Genomic DNA, 23514 nt, shown 5'->3' on the forward strand with positions numbered 1-23514 from the left:
AATCACAGGGATAAATTAACACTCATCCAGATCCAGTCCTGAAAGGTTCAGGGCACTGAACTTCTTTCATTGTTTCATTTGATGTCCACAAGTTCTAGTGTTATGATAGAGGGGGAAATTGTGTTTGCTTCCCGACACTTGCAATCAGCCTGTCTTTGCTGGTGGCGAACGTCTCGGCTCCAAGAATTAGAGGCAGAACCACAGCTTAGTGCAAGAGATGTTTATTGGCAGAGCAGGACACCATTGTCAACATTTGAAATAAAAGGCTCCCACACAATTTACACCTGAGGCAGCTGCATACCTCCACACCACTAGATGGCAGCATTCTTTTAATGCTTCCTGGGCAAAGAAGAGCAACATGGCTATGTAGTTTCTCTTGCTGTGGCAGCCCCAATCAGCCACTCATGGCTGGTGGGTGCACACAGTCGCAGCAGTAGCTAAAGCAGACTGCTTGGTGCCTTCCAGATGTTTTGAACCACAACTCCCATCAGTTGTCACCTGGGACCACAATGGGAGTTGTAGTCAAAAACATGGAGGGCGCCAGATTGGGAAGCCACTATACAGTGGCTTTTAGAAAGGGGCAGGCAAGACCCCCTTCACCTCTAAATTATCCCCAGTTCCATAGTTCCAGGTGGGGGGGGTACACTCTCTTTTCAACTTTTTTTACAACATTCCTCGCTTCTTGGAATCTCAATACTGCACTGCCTTCACGAGACCCCAATTCCGTGGGTTCTGGGAGGGGTCTCGGAAGCTGCAACAGCTTTAAAATGAGTTGGCCTTTGTTACTGGTGACACTTCTTTGATCTTCTTAACTCTCTTTTATAGCAATATATTAGTTTTCTGTATATACACATATGTAGGTATGTACACGAGTCAGCTGAATCAACAAGGAACACAGGGTGCGCTTTGAGTGGGGCTGGCAAGTGGGTTGTCCATCTGGAGGGGTTTCTTGGCCCCAATGTGAGCTGTAAAAAGGTATACAGTGCTGTCAAAGGCATTTTAACTCTCACTGGTTCCTCCTGCAAAGAACTCTGGGAGCTGCAGTACACTGTGTAGAAGTGTCCTCCGCTTCCTCAAACTAACTTCCAGTTCCCACAGTTCCTTGGTTGGGAGCCACACCCATTAAAAAGGTCCAGGGACTTCTGTTTAAAGTGCAGTGTAGACACACTCAAAAGAAAATGATACCAGTGTCAAAAAACACAGCTTTCTTTTAGAAAAGGGAGATGGGGGAGAGTGGGGTGGTCAGACCTTCTCTCGATTCCATAATCTGTTGATCCTGCTTTTCATTAGAGTTGGATAGGGATGCCGGATCCAAAAGAACAATGCAGCCAAACGGATGTGTTTAGATTAGTTGTTTGCCCCAACGGCAATTTTCCGCTGTGCGCCATGCCGATGTTTTGCTGCTGCGCTGTCTGCATTGGTGACTCAGCACACAGCTAATCTTCAGCATGGACAATGTGCATGTACTATGGCTGTTTCAAAAGCAGGGGCACAATCTTGCTGTACTCTCAGCTGGCTAGCTAGAGGCATGTCCGCACAGGGGTTTCTCCCTGGATACTCAAGCGTGCTCATCCAGCATCCCTTCTCCCTCTCCTCGGCCCCAAGTGGCAGAACTGCGGCATTGCAAGATGGAAGAGTCCACAAAACTGCAGCCAGCACGACATTCCTCTCCCCCGCCCAGATTTTCGGTTGTGCCCTAAGCTGTTCGTTCCCATGCTGACATGGCTTAGGATGGGGAACCGGTGGCCCTCCAGATGTTACTGGACTCCAAGCAGGGCCAACAACTCAGGATGATGGGGGAAGGGAAATATGCTGCCAATGTGGGGATCCACACCACCTTTTTAAACCATACCTTTTCCACTTTAACAGCCATGGCTTCCCCCAAATAATCTTGAGAACTCTTGTTAGTTAAGGATGCTGTGAGGGGTCTCCTAATAACCCTGGGCAGCCTTAACCAACTACAGTTCCTAGGAGTCTTTGAGGGAAGCCATGAGGGATAAGGGCACTTTAAATGGATGGTGTGAATGTGACTGAAATCAAGAAGGTTCATTCCAAGCCTCACAAAGCCAGGGGGATTTTTCCCAAAATGGGTTTTCAAGCAACTGATGCATGGAGAAGATTTTTAAAAAATCAATTAGCACAGATCCACTTTTCAATCTGAGGCAGAGGGTGCAAACATTTCCCCTGAAGTCAAAACAAGCAAGGGCAAAAAGTTGATCTGAATTTTGTCCTGACAACCTATGAAACAACCAGGTCGCTCCTCCCCCAAGTCCCATGCACCCCTCAAAAAATAAAAAAATAAAAACGAACTTACTTTTACACAGTGGTTCAAATCCAGGAATACAAGAAAAAATAAAATTTAAACATCTTTTAAATAGCTTATAGGACATATCCTATAAGAGCAAAGTGCTTTGTTTACACCTCCTTTTAAGACAAAAACAAAAAAGATCCCTAGACATGAATTATTTGTAACACAACAGAGCAATGAGAAATTTCATTTTCCTTAACTAAATCAACTTTAGGGGGGAAAGGGGGGGTGGGAAGCAGGGAAGCGGCTGGGATTTCACTCTTTTGGCACTTTGAAGTTGTCCTTCTCTTTTCGGATGGCACCCATTGTCCGGATGGGGTCTCCTTCCCTGGCATGTTGCTGCACTGTCGGCTCCCTGCCAAAAGAAGGAAAATGGCGCATGTAGGTGGCAGGAGACAACAGGCTATTTGGTTTGTTGAAAATGGAAAATCTATGGCACCACCTGCTCCATTCATTTAAAGAAATGTGATGCCACTTTAAGCAGTCATGGCTTCCCCTAAGGAATCCTGGGAATGGTAGTTTGTTCAGGGTGCTGGGAACTGCAGCTCTGTGAGGAGTTTCCTAACAAGTTTCCAATCCAATCACAGCTCAGTTGGAGGAGAGGAGTGCTGGCTGACAGACAAGCCATGCTGCTCAACAAACACCTGCTCCCAGGATTCTTTAGGGGAAGCCATGACTGTTTAAAGTGGCCCTTTAAATGTATGGTGTGGATATGGTCCAAGTTATTTTGTTCAGAGAATTCCACAAGCACCTCTACCTGGGAGTAAAAAATACAATGGGTATTACCCAGCTAAGTTCTACTCAGAAAGTTCTTCCACTGAAAGAAATGGACCTAAGTTAGCCATGTCCATTAATTTCAATGGTTTTACTCCGAGTATCCATATAGTTTTAGAAAACTAATAGTAGTAGTAGTAATAATAATAATAATAATAATAATAATAATAATATATTTTTTTATTTATACCCCGCCCATCTGGCTGGGTTTCCCCAGCCACTCTGGATGGCTTCCAGAAGGATATTAAAATACAATAATCTATTAGACATTAAAAGCTTCCCTAAACAGGACTGCCATCAGATGTCTTCTAAAAGTCTGGTAGTTGTTGTTTTCTTTGACATCTGGTGAGAGGGTGTTCCACAGGGCGGGTGCCACTACTGAGAAGGTCCTCTGCCTGGTTTCCTTTTCTCAGCGAGGGAACTGCCAGAAGGCCCTCGGAACTGAACCTCAGTGTCCAGGCAGAACGATGGGGGTGGAGACACTCCTTCAGGTATACTGAACCGAGGCCGTACTAGGTAATAGTACCTAGAGACTGTTGCATGTGATTATGGACACACCCAGTGTTGCATATACACAACACTTTGTAAGCCACAACCAGACAACAAACACAATGAAGGAAGGTGGAAGGTCCAGGACACTCAATCTGACTTTATGGACTCAGCTACCACCAGGCTGTGAAAAACTGCCTGTTTAGCTGGCTCATAAGAAGCAACTCAACCCATGTATGTATGGCAAGCTTTTCTTTTGGCCTGGGGGCCGCATTGACCTTTGGCTAACCACCCAAGGGCCACATGCTCCCATACAGACCCTCTGCAACAGCTGGAGGAGCTTCTTGCCCTTCTGTGCTTCTTAAATGATCAAAGTAATGATAATCCCAGAGCTGTGCCTGCTTAAAATAATGTATAGTTTTAAAAAATAGACAAATATAGTTCTTAGATGCAGGACATCAGCAAATTAAGATTCTTGCTTTCAGAGAGACTGACCACTCCCATCTCACAAAACCAATTCCACTCAAGCCATGGACCCACAGCCGCAGGTCCTCAGAATGCAGGATACCCTCCCCACACCTTCTCCTTCCCAAAGTGTCATCTTCAAACACAAATTACCTGACTCTCATGAAGGGGTTGTAGGTGAATTCTTCACCAATGGTCGACGGGATGGTTGGCTCCCCACTATCGTATTTTGCCTAGGGGAATCATAAATTGTAGAGTTGGAAGGCAAAGCAAAGCAAAGTAGTTTATTGCATTAGCCATATGGCCATAGCACATGTACAAACAAGCAAGCAACTGTCGCACAGCAATAAAATATAACAAATACAATTAGAACATTAAATATAAAATCCAGGTGAATGCGACTGATTAGGTAAAGGCGAAAGCAAGGAGTGTTGGCTAAAACTTTAACAGGAATTTACATAGGACTGGGGCTGGGCAAGTTAGCCAAGAAAGCGGCCCTGAGTTTAAGGGCCTGTAGAATGTAGATAGCTACGTCACGTGAAACCAGCGACCAGAGACTGCAAAATCTCCTGGCAAGAAAGATATTGGGCCTCCCTAATGGGACCATGGCCGCCCAATTTGAGACTAGAATTGGGACTACCATCTATAGTAGCAAAAGCCCATGCCAGGATAATTATCTACTATAAATCCCTTGCAGAAATTCAAAACTCCCTACTAGCTAAACAAGCCTTCACAGCCCTTACCGGCAGCAGCAGCTGGTCTAAGGCCATGGAATCCATTTGTGATCGTTACTCCCTCCCAGACCTTGCTGCCCTGATCTCACGAGTTGGAAGGGATCCAAAGGTTTATCGAGTCCAACCCCACCGCAATGAGACTTCCGAAAGTGCTTTGGGATATGCCTTCATCCACTGATACTGAACATTCAGTTTTCATCTACTAGAAATTTTGGGAACTCCTCTGTCTGTTCACTATGCATTTGGATATTTAAGATATCCAACCAAATGTTGCATGATTGTGCCCGAGATCAAAGAGCAGGTGTTCATAGAATCATAGAATTGTTAACGCTCTGCAAAACAGGAATCACAGCTAAAGAATCCTTGACAGATGGCTAACTAAGCTCTTTTTAAAAAACTTCCAGTGAAGGAGCATCTACCACCTTTCAATATTCCTCCAAGTTTGGATACAACCGAATGTCATTTTGAACCAAGATGACAGACTCGAACCTTTTAAAACTAGTTTTTATCTAAGTTTTTGATTACGATTCCTGAGATCAATGTGCAGGTTTCTGTCTACATTTGGATACAACTGGATGCTATTTTGAATCAAGATGGTGAAATGCATTTTTCAAAAGTGTTGTCTTTAACAAGTGATTTCATCAAAATGATCTTTTGGTTTCTTGGGATTCCTGAGCGAGGTTGGGTACAAGGCAGCTGGTGAAAATTAGCATCAAGCCCCTGACCCTATTTCTAAGGGAGGTGAAAGGAATGGAAAAACAGCTCCCATCTTCCAGAGACCTAGCCAATGACAGCAAAGTTTGAAGAAGGCTCTGTTGACATTAGAACTTTCACTGTTTGCTCAATGTTCAGTTACCTGCCAAGCCCACCCACCTTTAATGGGTCATTAGCCCTCACCCTCCCAACCCCCGCAAAACCCACCCCTGCCCATTTTGGCTACAGGCCTGGACTAGCACTGCTGGAGTTAAGGAATCAAACTGGCACTGCCTGCCCCAATGGCATGGGGTGCGGAAGGGAACAGAGGCTGCCCACTGACTGCTCTCCTCTCCAGGAATGAGAAGCCTGTCTTGCCTTTGCCCATGAGAGTTTTCGCTGGATCGCGCTGTTGTTGGGCTCAACATGCCGGGCAAACTTTAAGTTGTTGACGGTGTATTCGTGACCACAGTAGACTTTCTAGAAAGGAAGGAAGAAGAGGAAGGGAGTTAAAAGTCACTGAAGGCCTCGAGGAAGGGCAGTAGCTCAGTGATAGAGCATCTGCTCTGCAGGCAGAAGGTCCCCAGTTCAATCCTCAATAGGAATGGGAGAGTATAAGGACTCAGCAGAAGGCAGCTTCCTATTTAAACCAGCCATTTGTTCAGAGCCATGGGGACTAGAACTTTTCTGTATTTTTAGGGAAAGGAACATCGCTCAGGGGTAGAGCTTTGCATGCAGGAGGTCTCAGGCTCAAACCCCGACATCTCCAGGTAGGGTTGGGAATGTCCCCTGCCTGAAATCCTGGAGGGCTGCTGCCAGTCAGTGTCAACCATACTGAGCTCTATGGACCAAAGGTTCTGTCTCAGTGTAAGGCACCCCTAAGTTGCAAGACAGCTGTCTCAGTGTAAGGCACCCCTAAGTTGCAAGACAGCTGCTTTTTGTGCCCAATTCTGAGGTTTTCAGCAGACTGTCATGCTGAAGGACAGTTAAGGAAGAAGCAGTCAGTATATGATCCTGGTCAGGCGCCTTGCTGCTTTGCTTCCAGCTTGATGCTCACATAACTTTACTCTCAACTCTACCCCTTTGCCAGCCAGTTGATGGAGGGAGGCCCACCCATTTTTACTCTGGTGCCAAGCCACTTCCTTTGTTCCCTTGATGGTCTGTAACCTAGGCTATCAGCTCACCAGGAAGCTAGCCTGGCTATTCCAGGAATTAGAAGGGTCTCGGCATGCAGCCCACTCTTCCCCCATCTCACAACAATATATACCTGATGGCTCTGAGGTGGGCAGAGGGATTAAAACCTCTCTGGCTAGCCCAGTGCCCCAATGGGGAGACAATTCATACTTTTCCATTGCTTTGCCTGACATGAGGGCCAGGCCTGTCTTTTAACTGTTCCCTGCGAAACGGTTATTTTGCTTTCTGGTTTGACAATGCAAGAGCCGGATGGGGCTACCAGATGCTCTGTTTTTTATATCTGTTTCATTTGGACGTAACTAACCCCTTTTTTGGCCTCAGGGCTGCATTCATGGTGGCTAACCCTTGGGGTGGGGTGGCACATGCCAGTGGTGGGTGTGGTCACCCCACACACTCTCTTGCACAATCTCTTTCACACACACACACCAGCTGACCTGCACAGATCAGCTGATAAACCGGGGTACCACCTCTGTCCCTGTGCATCAAATCATCAATCTGATGACCATTTGTATTCCCCATCAGGGTGCTGGGCTCCCAACCTCAGCTGCGTGCCTTCTTTTTGCCAACACCACCAGAATCTGTGGGATATTTTTTTGGTGGGGAATAGGAAAATGTGTTGGTTGCCAGGTAGGTCAGACCACCAAATGGGGGGTTAGCCACCCCTGGCTTAACTGTTGTTGCTTCCCTCAAAAAGTTTTGGGAGATGTAGGTTGGCCTGGTTGGCAAGAGTCCTCCAAGAGCGAACACAGTTATCAAAGTTAATTGTCTTTAGTACGGAACGAACACCCCAGACCCAAACAGGGAGCCTTTGTGTAGTACCGTTTCTGGAGGGAGTCGCCCCAAGATCTCAATAAGGGCTCTGTACATTTCCTCCGGGGTTCCTTCAAAGAACTTCCCACAGCCTGCAACAAACAGCGTGTCACCTAGAGAAGGGAGGGAGAGAGAGAGAGAGAAGAATGAACACACTTTAATGATCTCACTAGAGAACCAGGAACTGGGAGCACCATGATGGAAAAGGAAGGAGATTCTGCTGAGGCAGAGGTGAGAAACTTCAACACTAGGGACTAGAAGCTTGCAGTGGGTGACAAAGAATCAGCATAATGACTTGAGCCACAGCTGAGTGACCAGCAGACCCAGAACTCTGTGCAGCCTCTAAATGCTATTGATTGTGGCCCTCCATTGCTTCCTGAGGTTGCTCTCCATTCTTCCATCCTGCAACCATTCATCCCCTCCCTGCATAGCTGTCAACTTTTTCCTTTTTTAAAGGGAAATTCCCTTATTCCGAATAGGATTCCTCACGAGAAAAGGGAAAAGTTGACAGCTATGCCTTCCTGTTCCATTTCCTCCTTAGTTTTCATGGCATATTACTAGATTAAAATAAAATGGATTTTTTTTACGGTGCCTCTGTAAGTTTCTTAGATTTCCAAATGTGCCCCAAAATATGAGGACCCATGAGACCAACCTTTCTGGAGAATGGGATCTTAATCTGAATGCAAAACTCTGAAGGTGGGGTGGGGGTAACAAAATGAAGGAACGCTCACTATGGAGCACCCAAATTTAGAAGATCGGGAGAGACACGGATCCGTTCAGGGTGACACTTTCACACTGGAAAAAGGGCTAAGAAGTGAGAAAATGTGTCAAGATGCAGAAGGCAATTCTTGGATTCAGGAAGCAAAGTGGCAGATCACATGCTTTGACCAACACCTAACCAGCTGGACGTGTTTGGTTACACCCAGATGAAGGCAGTGGGGTGGCCAACACCCAACCAGACAACCACATTGGGTGAAGCTAGATTAAGACATCAGGAGGGCAGAGAGAGCATCTTTACATAAGAGCATTGGTAGAGTCATCTCGATTAGAACAGCGGCCCATTGAGCCAGATGCTTGTGGGGAACCTGCAAGCAGGACTCAAGTCCAATAGTACTCTGTCCACCTGCAATTCACAGCAGCTGGTATTCAGGGACATACTGCCTGCAGGCATGGAGGCACAGCACAGCCATTGTGGCAAGGAGCCATTAATAGCTTCATCCTTCATGAATTTGCCCAATCCTCTTTCCAAGCCATCCAAGTTGGCTGCCACTACTGCCTCCCGTGGGAGCACGTTCCATAGCTTAACTGTGCTGTGTGAAGGACTTTCTTTCATTTCTCCTGAATCTTCCAACATTCAGATTCATCACAAGTCCACAAATTCAAGTATCATGAAGGAGTGTCTTCACCCCCATCATTCTGCCCGGACACTGAGGTCCAGTGCCGAGGGCCTTCTGGCGGTTCCCTCGCTGAGAGAAGCCAAGTTACAGGGAACCAGGCAGAGGACCTTCTCGGTGGTGGCACCCGCCCTGTGGAGCGCCCTCCCACCAGATGTAAAAAAGAAAAACTACCACCAGACATTCAGGAGACATCTTAAGACAGCCATGTTTAGGGAAGCTTTTAATGTTTAATAGATTATTGTATTTTAATGTTTTGTTGGAAGCCACCCAGAGAGGCTGGGGAAACCTAGCCAGATGGGCGGGGTATAAAGAAATAATAATAATAATTATTATAGAAATGGGAAAGGTTTTCTCTATCAATTTCTTCTATGCCATACATAATCAGGAAAAGGTGAGTGCGGAGGAACATGACATGATCCCCTTGATCATTTAGACTGCACTTATCTGAATATTTTCCAATGCTACAATATCATTTTAGTAATATTTTAACAAAGGCAATCCCTGCACTCTCTTGGGGGGGGGTTAGGTTGCACCCCCCCCCCGTGTTGCTCAAGCTGCTGAGGCCAAGGCAAAAGAAGTGCCCCCAAACCCTCACCTGTGAACACAGCAGGCGGCTCAGAGCTGTTTGGCTTGGTCACAAAATAGCAAATGTGCCCAGAGGTGTGGCAGGGAGTCGACAGGCATTTCACGTTAAGAGATCCAACCTAAGAAAAGGTGGGAAAGCTCAAGTCACTGAGGGGAAAAGCAACGGGGCAGATAAACCACAATTGCCCTCCAAGGGCACGACCGCTCCGCACCAACATGGCGAATCTCAGATTGGTAACACCCACAGGGGTGAAGAGAAGCAGAGGGGTGGGGATGAGGAGGAAAGGAACCCTAAAAACTGATGCAAGCCAATGGCTATGGTCTAGTATAGTGTGTTTTGAGTAGCCATGATGTGCGCACACGTCTTGGTTGCAGAGAACTCTTTGTCAGGCAAGATGGGAAGCTTGACTAATTCTCAGCTGAAAGAAGCACCCGTGACAGCTGTGCGGCCTTGGTCATTCCAGCAGGGTCTGACATTTTCAGCAACTCACTACGTGCAGCGACTGGGGAAATCAGGCTTGCTTTGTCCACAGGGGGCAATGAACGCCTGTGTGGGCGGGCTATGAGATCACCCATTAAAGGCTGCATTAGATGTGACATTAATCACACAAGTGGTCCTCTGCAAAGGTTTGCGTAAATCCAGACAACAGTTCAGTGGAGGAGGGTCTTGCCCTTGGGCTTCCACTGCTGTTTCGATCCACCTCCTTCCACAGCTACTTAGTAAATTTTAAAAAGAAAGCAAGTAGGCAAGGATCAATCAGCTGGTTAACATCACATCTAGTTTGATCTTCAGGATTGTCTTTAGCTGAGTTTTACTCAGACTAGACCCATTGAGATTAAGGGAGCTATGTTATTCATGTACATTAACTTCAATGGGTCTACTCAGAGCAGGACTAGCATCAGATACAACCCTAAGCCCCCCAGCTACCAAAAACGCTTGCACAAGTATAACCAGTATTTGGAGCCGGTGAGATGCATCCATTTCCCCCACTGGAGAGGTCTATGATAAAGACAAAGCCTGCATCTGGGCTGGGGAACATGACATTGGACCCCCACTACCAGCAGCCCACATGGCTGAAAGTGATGGGCGTTGGGAGTCCAGCAAGGACTGGAGGGCAGCAGATTTCCCATCCCTGACCTACATCATTGCAAAAGTAGATCTAGTTCAAGATATCACTCTACCTACCCTGTAAAGCACGGGAGGCTAACCTGTGGCCCTCTAGATACTGTTGTTGGACTCCAGCTCTAACCAGCCCTAGCTAGCATGGCCAATGGTCCAGGACGATGAAGAGTCCAGCAACCTCTGGAAGACCATGGGTTAGCCGCCCCTGTGATGAAGTTGACATGGCAGCCTCTTAAGAAGGACAGGAATGTGCAGGACCTGCTCATTGCTTCTCTCAGGTGCCCTAAACAGTCAACCACTGCTTGAAAACACCTCCTGGGCAAAAAGCTGCTGGGAGGCTGTGCTGTGCTTGATTGCTGTGACACTAGCGTTTAGAGAAGGCCTTTGTGGACACGAAGTCTTTGTCAAGAGGCTGATGTGGCAACAAACTGTGTGTCTTCTCATTTGCACTGCGCACATCTGCTTGTTTTATGGGCAAAACAGGGCCAAAATCGGAGGGGTGGAAACTCTGTGGCACTTCTGGTGCATCACACAACTCCCATGGGAGGCACCTGGTGTCACAGGGTGTTTGCCCCTCGTCTTCAAAAAGGGAAAACGGCCGGGGAGTCACCCTGCTCAAGGAGGAAGCTTCCCCCCCCCCCAAAACCTCTCCTTCCTCGTGATAGTTCCATGCTTGTGGCAGGCAAAAAGGGCCATTCTGAGCCAGCACCGCAACTGTGCATTATGTGTTCCTGTGCTTAAGCGAAAAAGACCAAAAAAAAGAGGCAGGAATTTCAGCCCATTCTCCACAAGCAGAGAGCTGCCATGTGCAAAGGACATTTGTGTGGGGAGGAAACGGTGACAAGAGCGCAATTGCCATGCTCCAGGGCCTTCGTGTGCCTCCGTGCTCAAACGGAACACATGATTTCAGAGGGTGTTTTGGGCAAACGTATTTCCCCCGTTCTTTTTACCTGAAATGACATAAGATGAGAGACTTTCTGGGTCAAGGCTCCAACCCTGCTATCTCCCCCGTACACTTGTAACCCCGGCTCCATCTTTACAAGTTTCTCATTGCCACCAGCGTGGTCCCTAGAAGGTCAAAATGGTCAGACTTTGGAGCAAAACACACAAGAGGCAGTCTCTTACAACGCGCATCAAGCAAACGGCCTGAATCCTGTTTTTCTTTAAAGTTAAGACATTGGTCATTTTCTTTTTTCTTTTTTTAAAAATGGAACTAATGGCCTCATCCTGTAGTCCAAGGGTGGTCTGGGGTGGGGCAATGGTCCAAGGGCCTGCACACTGTAATGTGTGTAGGGGCTGGCTCCACCACTGGGCTGTGAGGCCTTCAATTTGAGGTATCATGAAATTCTTACTTTTTAATTTATCATTAGGTTGAAATTAATCAACATACCCAATATAGGTCCATTAATTGCAATGGGTCTGTTCTTAGTAGAACTTAGTTAGACAACAATCACTGTATTTTTTATTCCCAGGTAAAGGTGCTTGTGGAATTTTCTGGACAAAATAACTAGGGCCGCATTCACTCTGTACATTTCAAGGAACATGACACCACTTTTAAAAGCCATGGCTTTGCCCAATGAATTTTTAAGGGTGCTGACAGTTGTTAGGGGGCCCCTATTCCCCTCACCGGGCTACCATTTCCAGAGTGGCTTAACAATTTCCCTTAGCAAACTACCACTCCCAGAATTCTTTGGGGGGAGCCATGACTGTTCAAAGTGGCATCATAAGCGCTTTAAATGTACAGCGGTACCTCGACTTACAAACGACTCGACAACCGAATTTTTCGACTTACGAATGGGGCAAATGGCCGCATGCTTACGAATTTCTTGACACCTGAACGGAAACCGCAGCGGTTTTAGATAGGGTTTTTTTTGACTTGCGAATTTTTAGATGGGGTTGCTTCGACTTACGAATTTTTCCGTTTCCAATGCATTCCTATGGGAAATCGCGTTTCCAATGGCGCTTTTCGACTTACGGATTTTTCGACCTACGAAGGTGCCTTCGGAACGGATTAAATTCGTAAGTCGAGGCACCACTGTACGTTATAAATGTGGCCTTGGTCAGACTTGAGGTATTCTACACCTTCTTGGAAGCAGGTTGTTGGGTGTTGCTGTTTCACCTCAGGCAGCAAAATGCCTTGGCCTGGCCTGGATAGCGAGCACCACAGTGATTTTACAGCAAGGAGCTCATCCTGTTTCACACAAGAGAAAGTTGTGAGGCACACAAAGAAGAGAGGCTAAGGGGAAGAGATAAAGGGAGATTCGTCAAGGCAATTCAATTGAGAGGAGGAAGTCCTTCTTGACTTCAAAATACAATTATTAAGGCCAATGTGGTGTTAAAATTAAATGATGCCCCATCATAGACCTTAAATTTGATTTCCAAACAAAACTGAAGCTGGTTGAAATGCCATGGGAAGTACTGACTTGTCAATGTTGTTGTTTAAAAAAAATGGGGGGGGGGAGAAATTAAAAAGTGTCTTGACTGGAAATGAAAAGAAACTGGTTGAAATTTGGAGTGGGCAGTGAGATTACTGTGTGTGCGTGTGTGTGTAAGGGCGTGTTGAGAGGCAATTGGGTTGCAGGATTTTGTTGAATTCATTAAACTAAATAGTTCTAACTAGATTCTGACTGAATGTGTAGTTAATGGATACTATTTTGAATTTCATTGTGTTACCATCTTCTTTAGTCTGTAGTACAAACCGCTATTCTGAATAATATTTTTTTATAGCGTAGGGAGCACTGGGGATGTGTTTCTGGAACCAACGGGGCCGTGGCCCGAAAAGGTTTGGGAACCACTAAAGTATACCATGGCAGCCTCCCACAGCACGAAGCTGAACAGCACATACATCACCGAAGCACAAGACATTTCCTTTATTTAAATCATATAACACAAAAGGGTTACCAGTGGTGATGCGTAGTAAGGACAGTGGTCAGTTTCACTCCATGTTTCCTGACTGCATCCACAACCTACAGACACAGGTGGAAGAGGAAAGATATTTACCTTTTCACAAAATCTATTTGAGTCACAACCAGCTTTGTGGCTTAATTGGATTCTGTGAGTCCTTAAGGAGGCTAAGAGACATGGACTGCAAGGCTGGAAGGACAAATGCCCCCATCCCCATCCCTTGCTGAATGGCCTGAAGATTTCACGACACTTTCTATGGCTACATTCACACCATCCATTAAAAGCACTGTTGTTTACAGTCATGTCTTCCCCCAAATAATCCTGGGAGCTGTAGTTTATTAAGGGTGCCAAGAATTGCTAGGAACTCCCTTCAAAGAGCTACAGTTCACAGAGTGGTTGAACGATCAACCCCTCTTCCCAGGGAAATATGGGAATTGCAGCTGTGGGAGGGGGAGAGGAGAATCCTATCAGAACCCTTAAAGGTAAAGGGACCCCTGACCATTAGGTCCAGTCGTGACCGACTCTGGGGTTGCGCGCTCATCTTGCATTATTGGCCGAGGGAGCCGGCATATAGCTTCCAGGTCATGTGGCCAGCATGACAAAGCCGCTTCTGGCAAACCAGAGCAGCACATGGAAACACCGTTTACCTTCCCGCTGTAGCGGTTCCTATTTATCTACTTGCATTTTGACGTGCTTTCGAACTGCTAGGTTGGCAGGAGCTGGGACCAAGCAACGGGAGCTCACCCCGTCACAGGGATTCGAACCGCCAACCTTCTGATCAGCAAGCCCTAGGCTCAGTGGTTTAACCACAGCGCCACCTGGGTCCCTATCAGAACCCTTAGCAAATGACAATTCCCACAATTATTTCAAATGACTGTTGAAAGTGGTATCTTGGTGCTTTAAATGGATGGTGCGAATGTAGCCTATCTTCTAAACCATGGCTTATTATGGTCAATCTCATTTAGATGCCTATTTGGACATAAGGAGTCCCTGTACAGTAAAAGGAAATACTACGAACATCAGCAGTTTCCTTATACAGATTGGAGAAAAGTAAATACATTTCCTTCTTTTGAGTCTGTAGTTAATGCGTCCCTATATGGGTAGGCTTGTTTAAACAATAATGTGTTCAGCAGGTGCTAAAAAGAATACAGTGATGGAGCCTGCTTGTTATCAATAGACAGGGAGTTCCAAAGTATAGGTGCTGCCACACTAAACAACTGAGTTCTTACAAATGTGAAACAGTTATTATGTGGTCCTTGCAAGAGTGCCAATTCTGCCATCTGTAGTGGTCAAGTGGGCACATATTGGATAAAGTGATCTCATAGCTAAACTGGTCCCAAGTTATTAAGGGCTTCATAGACTAATAGAAAAACCTTGAACTTTTCTCGGTAGCAAATCGGCAACCAGTGCAGATCTCTGAGCACAGGTGTTATATGCTGACAAGGCCTCACTCCTGCCAGCAATCGTGCTGCAGTATTCTGCAATAACTGCAGCTTCCAGATCAAGCACGAAGGGAGCCCCACCTAGACCCCCACACTGACTGGCAGCAGCTTTCCAGGGTTTCTGCCAGGGGACATTCCTAACCTTCCCTGGAGATAACAAGGACCTTCTGCATACAAAGCAGATGTTCTTAAGCAATGAGCTACAGCCCTTCCCTTTAGGAACATAGGTAGCTACTTCATACAGAGTTGGATCCATCTAGGTCAGCACTGTGTACACTGATCAACTCCGCAAGTGTGGATCTGATCGACTAAACTGTGTTCTCCAAAGCTTCTAAACCCAGAAAGAGCAGAGGTACCTTCTGGGGCTGCACAGGGTCAACTATGGCAGCCTCCTTGGTGTCCTCGTCGATGAGCAGGTACATGTAATTGTCTGTGAGGGCCGGGAGCAGCTCCACCTTCATGCTGGCTTGTGAGATAACCTTGGATGCTCTGCTTTCAAACTCGGTGTGGAGGAAGTGGGTGCGAAATTGCGGCAAACCTTCAGGAGATTAAGAAGAAGGACAAATTTTTAGCAGAGGCAGCGGGTCTAGCAGTGAAGGCCAGTGTGTATGGGGGGGTGTGAGGGTATGTGGCCCCCATGATGCTCTGGGCAGAGACTGGTGAAATATTCCGATGCACCAATGAAGGAGCAGTTTAGCTAGTGGGGGAGAGAATTTTGGGGAGGGTGACAGTTAAACGGTCAACAGAGAGGCAGCAAGGGCCTTAAGAAGCTGCTTTGCACCAAGTCTGGCCATTGGTCCATCTGGTCTTGGGGGTGGGATTACCTCGGGTGGTGCTAAGAGACAAGGAGGCAGCAGGGGGTCCCTCCAAGAGCCTTGATCACTTACTGTACTTTTCAGTCTATAGGACGCCTCCATGTATAATTCTACCCCTATTTATGGGGTCTCAAATTTAAGAAAACAGGGGGAGTTGTTGAGCTTTTCTTTTGCAGGGGATTGCCCAGAGTTGTTGAGCTTTTTTTAGGGGGGATTGCCAAAAATCGCTCACCCGCACACGTCGCAAGATCTGCCTTCCGTCTGTCCCATCGCCGGCAGAAGTTGCAAATCAACCCACCCAACTGCCAGAGCGTCAGCCAATCAACAACATCCACTGATGCGCCAACAAATAACATGAACAATACCCGCCGACAGCCACAGCAGAACCAAACAAATGTCCACCCTATGCGCTACCCATGTATAAGACGCCCCACACTTTTAAAAATGATTTTGAAAGAAAAAAACATAGTCTTATTCATGGAAAAGTATGGTATTTACAACTGACCAGGCTGGAGCCCAGAATGAAACACCTTCCTCGCTTCATATTAGAAGTTTTACTGCTCTTACCGCTTTCAAAGCTATTTCCTTTGGTCACAATTGTTTGTATTTACAATTCTGAGATTCACAAGTCACAAGGTAGCCAATTATTGGTAACACCTATTGATTTCGTTATAATTTAGTTACCACACCTCTGTGGTAGGTGAAAGTCTATACATGTGTGGCAAGTGGCTAAATATAAATAATTTATGCTATAAACTTCCTTCAGCCTTACACTTTCATTAGTAAATATTCTTTACTGAATATTATTTTTTTAGTTACAAGATTAGGTCAGAGCATATATTTATTTTTGCATATACAATATGTATTTTTTGAAAAAAATTGGCAGTTAACTGTTACTGTTTCATATTTTATTGTGTTGTTGGGATGCAGGTGGAGCTGTGGGTTAAACCACAGAGCCTAGGGCTTGCCGATCAGAAGGTCGGCAGTTCGAATCCCCATGACGGGGTGAGCTCCCGTTGCCTGGTCCCAGCTCTTACCAACCTAGCAGTTCGAAAGCACGTCAAAGTGCAAGTAGATAAATAGGTACCACTACAGCGGGAAGGTAAACGCCGTTTCCGTGTGCTGCTCTGGTTCACCAGAAGTGGCTTTGTCATGCTGGCCACATGACCCGGAAGCTGTACGCCGACTCCCTTGGCCAGTAAAGCAAGATGAGCGCCGCAACCCTGGAGTCGTCTGAGACTGGACCTAATGGTCAGGGGTCCTTTTACCTTCACTGTCTTCCTTAGTGAACTGTACAAATGGCTATTTTGAACAACGCTTTTTATAGGGTAGGGGGCACTGGGGATGAGCCTATGGGACCAAGGGTTGAACCTGCTTGAACCTGTCAGCTAAGGCCATTTCCTACATTCTGTCATACTAATGCAGGGGTCCCCAAACTACGGCCCCCGGGCCGGATGCGGCCCAATCGGCCTTCCAATCCGGCCCGCGACGACTCCCGCCGCCCGCTGCCGCCGCCCGCTCTCACGGCGCGCGGCGCAGCGACGATCTAAAAAATCGGCAAAAAATCGCCGAAAATCCTTTGTGCGCATGCGTATGGGCCTCTCCCGACCCGGAAGAGGTCATTTCTGGTGCACTTCCGGGTCGGGGGAGGCCCATACGCATGCGCACAAGCGATTTTTGGCGATTTTTTCCCGCCCGTGTGCGTGTGCGCATGCGCACGGGCGCGCACTCCCCCGCCCTCCGGCCCGCTGCGCGCGCACTCCCCTTCCCCCCGGCCCACCGCGCGGTCGGCGCGGCGGGCACCGGCCCGCCGCGCAGAAAGTCTGGGGACCCCTGTACTAATGCTTCAAACTTAATGGACGATATCATTTCTCCACAAAAATGCAACCTGCATTTGAGCAGCCACCAAGAGGCTTTATTTCTTTAAAAATAAAGAAATGAGGTGACCTCATTTTCCAAAGAGGTCCAGTTACATGCTATGCTGAGTCATCTCCAAGTCCCTTCAAAAGTGTACAGCAGTGCCTCTCAGTAAGCGGAAGAACCCGTTTGTCTCCCCACAAAGAGACCTGCTTCTCCGGTTGTATTTTTTTTAATTCACGAGAGAAACTGCCTTGCCCAATGGAAAAAAGTAATTAAATTAAACAGATACAAACAGAGAAGCTTTTCAAATGGCTACACGCACATTATTAATATCCTTACAATAACCCTGTACAACAGCATTATTTCCATTTGGCTTTGGGGGTTGGGTTGCCAGACTCAATAGAGGACAGGACTTCTGTGCCTTTGATTACCCCGCTCTCTTTTGAGTCTGGAAACCTTAAAGAGAAACCAGCAGACCCTTTGCTTGGAAATTCTGCTGGTTTCACTTTAAAGTTTCCAGACTCAAAAGAGAGCAGGGCAATTAAAGGCACAGAAGTCCTGTCCTCTATTGAGTCTGGCAACCCTATTTGGGGGGGGGGGACCCAGTAACAACACTGGCGTCTGTCTATCCCTGATTTACACTAACTATAAGTGGTTCTTCATGGGATTCAGACAAGGGGTCTTTCCAAACCTCACTTGGAATTGCCAGGGATTGATCCTGGGACCTTCTGCATGCAAAGCAAGTGACTTACCTACTGAGCCACAGATCTCCAGATAAATGCACGTTTCCTGATTCTGCCACACATTTCCCTGAGTCTAGATGGGTGCCTCAAACCTCACTTAAGCAGCATTTAAGTTAGCAAGAGTTACTGGTCCACACAAATCTTTACAGGACTCCATCAGTCACCAGTGACCCAGATTGCAGGTTTTCCCCTGCCTGGCAGTTTATTTATTTTAATTATGTAAGGCATTTTTACACCCTGCCCTTTTGAGCCCCAAAACCGGCTCCCAAACCAGCATAGAAAAATCAGTACTACAACGGTCGCTGATATCAGACTGAGAATATGAAAAGATATGACACACAAGGAAGAAGAGAAGAGGAGGAAGGATGAAAAGAGCAAGCTCGAGCACAGGTCCTTAAAATTACAGCTCCTATAACACAGTTATATTACTTGGAGACAATTCTACCACAGGCTCCCATAGAACAAGGATTATTTACAAGCTTGCCTTAAAGGTGCACACAAGCAGCGTATAGTGTAATGATGAAGGATCCTTCCTTTCTTCCTATGACCTGCAGGACTCTGAGTTTTCAAGCCATCACAGAGCTAGACAAGCTCAGTCTAGAAGACACTAGGACGGCTGTTTCAACACCTACAATCTCCACAATCCAGCTGTGCAGATGGCTCAGCTAGACTGAGCTCCACCCATCCAAAACTGCTGTCAGCGATTATCACTGTTTGTGTTGTCAGCAAGTCTGGCTTACCACAAAGATGTACCAAGGGGTAGGGTGTGGGTGGGTGGGTGGGAGCTATTTCCCTGGGGTATCTCCCACACTCCTAGTTATCTGTTCTAGAGAAGCTGAGTGGAGTGGTTAAGCCTTTATGAAAGTCTCAGGGAGATGGTCAATCACACGGTTGGCAAACAAGAGCAGAAACTCATGGGGCCTGGCCAGCAAATGTGAAAGTGAAAGACGATATGGACAAAAGAAACGGAAGCATAGCTGCCAAGTTCTCCCTTTTTTTAAGGGAAATTCCCTTATGCTGAATAGGCTTCCTCGCGAGAAAAGGGAAAACTTGGCAGCTATGAACGGAAGTGATTATTTAAAAACAAAGCAATGGGGGCGGGGCGGTGGATAACCAGGAGTGCTAAATGAGCTAGGATTTTTAAAGCCAAGGTTCCTTTTTTTTTACAGTGGCAGGTTGAAGGGAGCTTAATAGCAACTCAGTGTTTCCCTATTCACCTTGCACATCCTTTTAGCACTGGGAATGCACTGACTGGAAATACACTGGGGTTAAAAGGGAAGCAGCCTCATCTAAATAATGGGGGCAACCCAGTCAGGTGGGTGGGGTACTAATCTAATTCTGATACTATACTACTACTACCACCACTACTTTATTAATTATAATAATTTGGTGGTGTCATCGCCACTAGAGCCTTTTTAGCGGTGGTTCCCTGGTTGTGGAATGCCCTTCCTAGTAAGGTGTGCCCATCTCCATCATTACTAACTTTCAGGAGGGATTTGAAAACATTCCCGTTTACCCGGGAATTTGGCAGCTTGAGAATGCAGTTTCCAGCAACCTTGAGATCACCAGTTGGAAGAATGTTTTTAACTGCTATAAAAATGTTTTTTACCTGTAACTTATTTTAGATGCTTTAATCGTAATACCCTGCCAGCAGTTAGGACAGGCACCCCCAAACTTCGGCCCTCCAGATGTTTTGGACTACAATCCCCATCATCCCTGACCACTGGTCCTGTTAGCTAGGGATCATGGGAGTTGTAGGCCAAAACATCTGGAGGGCCGCAGTTTGGGGATGCCTGCATTGGGATATTGATAGAGTATCAAATGCATCAATTAAGTCTGATGTAAGTCAGATAGCTCATAGCTTTGGCTGCTTCTGTGAACAACTCCACAAATTGGCTGGGGAAGTTCAATCCACATTTCAAGTTGGATTGACCCTGTCAGCCATCGCCATCACCACCTCAAAAAACCCCACCGACTTGTACCCAAACTGGTGGAAAAGAAACTGATCCTTCCCTTATAGTTTCCTAATCCCAGACTACAGGATTGTGGTATTTTTCAGTCTCAAAGGGAAAACTACCACAAGCAGCTTGATGATGTTAAGCTGAAACTAACATGAACATCATTTGAACTCAATATTCATGGGAACTTGATTTTTTAGTGTGGCAGCACCTACACTTTGGACCTCCCTGCCTAAAGATATCAGGCTGGCACCTTCAATGTATTATTTTTGGCCCCTGCCAAAATTATTGTTTAGACATGCTTACCCAGATGTTTAGAAAGCTGATGCAAGTTTTTATCTGTATTTTAACTTTTTGGGAGTTTCAAATGGTTATTGTTAATTTTTCATGTTGATAAATTTCTTGTTTTATTTTTTTGTAAATTACTTTGAAGGGTTCTTTTTACAATCAAGTGGATTTAAAAAAATATTTAATGAATAATAAATAAATATATTTTTAAAAGACTTTTTGAACACAGAGACTTTGCCTCATTTTAACCAAGTCTGCCTCTTCTCTGGCACAATTTTGCTACTGGAAGTTCACATGACTCCTTGTTGTATCATGTATTATGTGCATAGCTGCCAAATCTCCCATTTTTCACGGGAAACCCCCGGATTTTAATCCGTTTCCCGCTGTTATCCCGAACAGAAAAAAATCCTGGAAACCCCCCAGATTTCCTACCTGCCAGGGAGGTTCCATTTCGGCTGCTGCTCTGCCCATGCCTGGGCACCGGAAATCGGGCAGAGCGGCCCCGGAAGTTGCTTCTACACATGTCTGGACATGTGTAGAAGCGACTTCCGGTGCCGCTCTGCCCATGTCTGGGCACTGGAAATCGGGCAGCGCCAGCACCGGAAGTTGCTTCTACACATGTCCAGACATGCGTAGAAGCGACTTCTGGTGCCGCGCCGCTGCTGATCCCGCATTTTTCAGTGGAAGACTTGGTAGCTATGATTATTTGGTCAGTGTTACACTAACAGAGCACACCTGAAACACTGGCCTGTAAGCACTCCAATTGGATAATAGCCTCTACCAAAGACATCATAGACTTTGAAGAAGCACAAACTCAGGACGAAAGGGAGAAAGGAGCTAAGAGAAAGGCATGTTTGGAAAATCCTCACTGTGATCAACTCCCACCAGGAAACCTAAGTTCATACTGTGGAAAGGACATGTGGATCCAGAATTGGCCTCCACAGTCACTTATGGACACACTGTTAAGACCATATTCATGGAAGACAATCTTAGTCAGCTACGAGTGATTGCCAAAGAAGAACAGAGCACACGGTGAGCTCCACATTCCCAAATTCAATAAAAAGGAAAATATTAGAGGTACCTTTCCATCTTACAATGGACAGCAGATTTTGTTTATCAAACTGTAAGATGATAAATGATTCCTTCCTTCAGGATATAGGCATGTGCCCCCACCCTGAGAAATAGCTCCATTATTCTACAAAGCACTTTGTAAGCATCCACTTGTCTCCTTAAACCTACTTTGCTCTTCTCCTCCATATTTAATATCTTCCAGAGATATCTTCCAGAAGTAGAACTGAAATTAGTTTCCTTTTCAAAATACTCTTTTATGAAATTTGCTGTTGAATATTATCCAGATATTAAGTACCTCTAAGGTACTTAACATTTAGAAGCTAACATGCAATAGACACTGTCCAATTGCAAGCATGCAATAGTATGTAGAGGCCAGGAATATTTGATAACTGGCATGTGATCATAGCATTTGAGAGATAATGTGAAATGGCATTTAATACTTCACAGATGATGGCTTGATGAGATGTCATGCAGGCCCATACAATCAAGAGACACTAGACTAAGTTTTGTTTAATGTCAAAACACGATTTCAGACTTTTTGAGTGGCAAGACAGGAAAGCCCACCCAATTTCATTGCAGCTCATTTTCACTCAGGCTTGGCGATGCCTTGTTGCAGTATAACCCAAATCTGCTGCCCCTCAGCTGTTTTACACTACAACTCCCATCAGCCCAAGCCAAGCATGGCTGTGTTCCTATCAGCCATGGTATCCTACGTGCTTTGCTTGCCGTATGGGGCTGATGGGAGTTGTAGTCCAAAACAACTGGAGGACACCTGGTTGAGAACTAAGGCTGCGCTAATTCCTGGTCAACAACTCGCTTCCACCCTTTGTTTATTGAGGCTTTATTGAAGCCCTCGCGAGTTTGGAGTGGAATATGGCCTCAGGGGCCTTCAGCTGCTGACCGCCCCCCACCGCCAACACATTTAGCAACTCGTGGGTAAGTCTCACTCAAAGGTCATTGCACCAGCGACACCACTTTTGCTACGTATAATAAAATGAAAGAGAAGGCGGAAGAAACGAGAGAGAAAGCGCGTGTGTCACTGTAAACCAGGCATCCCCAAACTCGGCCCTGTGGTCAGGGATGATGGGAATTGTAGTTCCAAAACATCTGGAGGGCCAAGTTTGGGGGTGTCTGCTGTATGCTATACACGTTCTATATTCGTCGAAGTGTTATAGATACCCTCCAACGGGGGGGGGGGATCTGCTTCATCCAGGTCGCACAGATTCTCACTTAGAAATCTGCAGCCTCCGCACCCAGAAGAAGACAATTCCCAGCGAAAAGGAATAGCTATAAATAGATACCAGTATGCGCGCACTGTAAATATGTCCCGAGAAAGTGTGTCTATATTCCAGACTGGGTATAGGAAGGCGGGGGGGGGGGTTCTGAAGAGGTTTGAAGGTCTCCTGCCTTACAGTGAAGACTAACTTATTTTTTAACTCAGCATTTAAAAGCCGAATGTCATGCAAGAGATTTCATGCGGTTTGCAATTCGTGCTCTGCGGGCGACCGCAAGGAAAACGAGCGGCTTGGCGAGCTAGGGGTGTCCGCAGAGCGCAAGATTCCCCCTCCAAAGGACACGTCCGTCCAAGAGCAGCTGCAAGAGGATTCTCACCGAAAAAGGCGCTTTTTCAATAATAACTTTTAACAAGATAACGGCGCTCCAAATCCTGCAATGCTTCCTTCTGCTACGGCTCCACTTACCCGATCGGAGCCCCAAGAACAACACAGCGGCTGCGGCAGAGGCGCCGATCCTCCCTCCGCCCCCGCAGACCATGGTCCAAGGCGGAGGCTGCAACCAGGCACTCTCCGCGCCCCCTTACACAAGCACTGGCCGGACGATCTGTTTGGTGCAGATGCCTTCC

The 23514-nt window shown here is 46.4% G+C and overlaps 1 protein-coding gene across 2 annotated transcripts; it reads right to left on the bottom strand.

Moving 5' to 3' along the window:
• Positions 1-205: 205 nt before the first annotated feature.
• On the bottom strand, positions 206-23502 carry LOC118093306 (hydroxyacylglutathione hydrolase, mitochondrial). Of its 2 annotated transcripts, none has more exons than XM_035132330.2 (9): positions 23354-23502; positions 15275-15456; positions 13474-13538; positions 11523-11640; positions 9460-9568; positions 7477-7580; positions 5842-5943; positions 4190-4269; positions 206-2663 (listed from the first exon to the last, which is right to left on the bottom strand). In XM_035132330.2, exons 1-9 carry the CDS (start codon positions 23424-23426, stop codon positions 2564-2566), a joined length of 933 nt encoding a protein of 310 aa, XP_034988221.1. In that variant the 5' UTR covers positions 23427-23502; the 3' UTR covers positions 206-2563. The 2 variants fall into 2 exon arrangements, with proteins under 2 accessions (XP_034988221.1, XP_060138942.1); XM_060282959.1 differs by lacking the exon at positions 23354-23502 and adding an exon at positions 15966-16106.
• Positions 23503-23514: the final 12 nt, after the last annotated feature.

This window comes from Zootoca vivipara, chromosome 14 (genome assembly GCF_963506605.1).
Source record: "Zootoca vivipara chromosome 14, rZooViv1.1, whole genome shotgun sequence".
In the NCBI taxonomy this organism is placed as follows: Eukaryota; Metazoa; Chordata; class Lepidosauria; order Squamata; family Lacertidae; genus Zootoca; species Zootoca vivipara.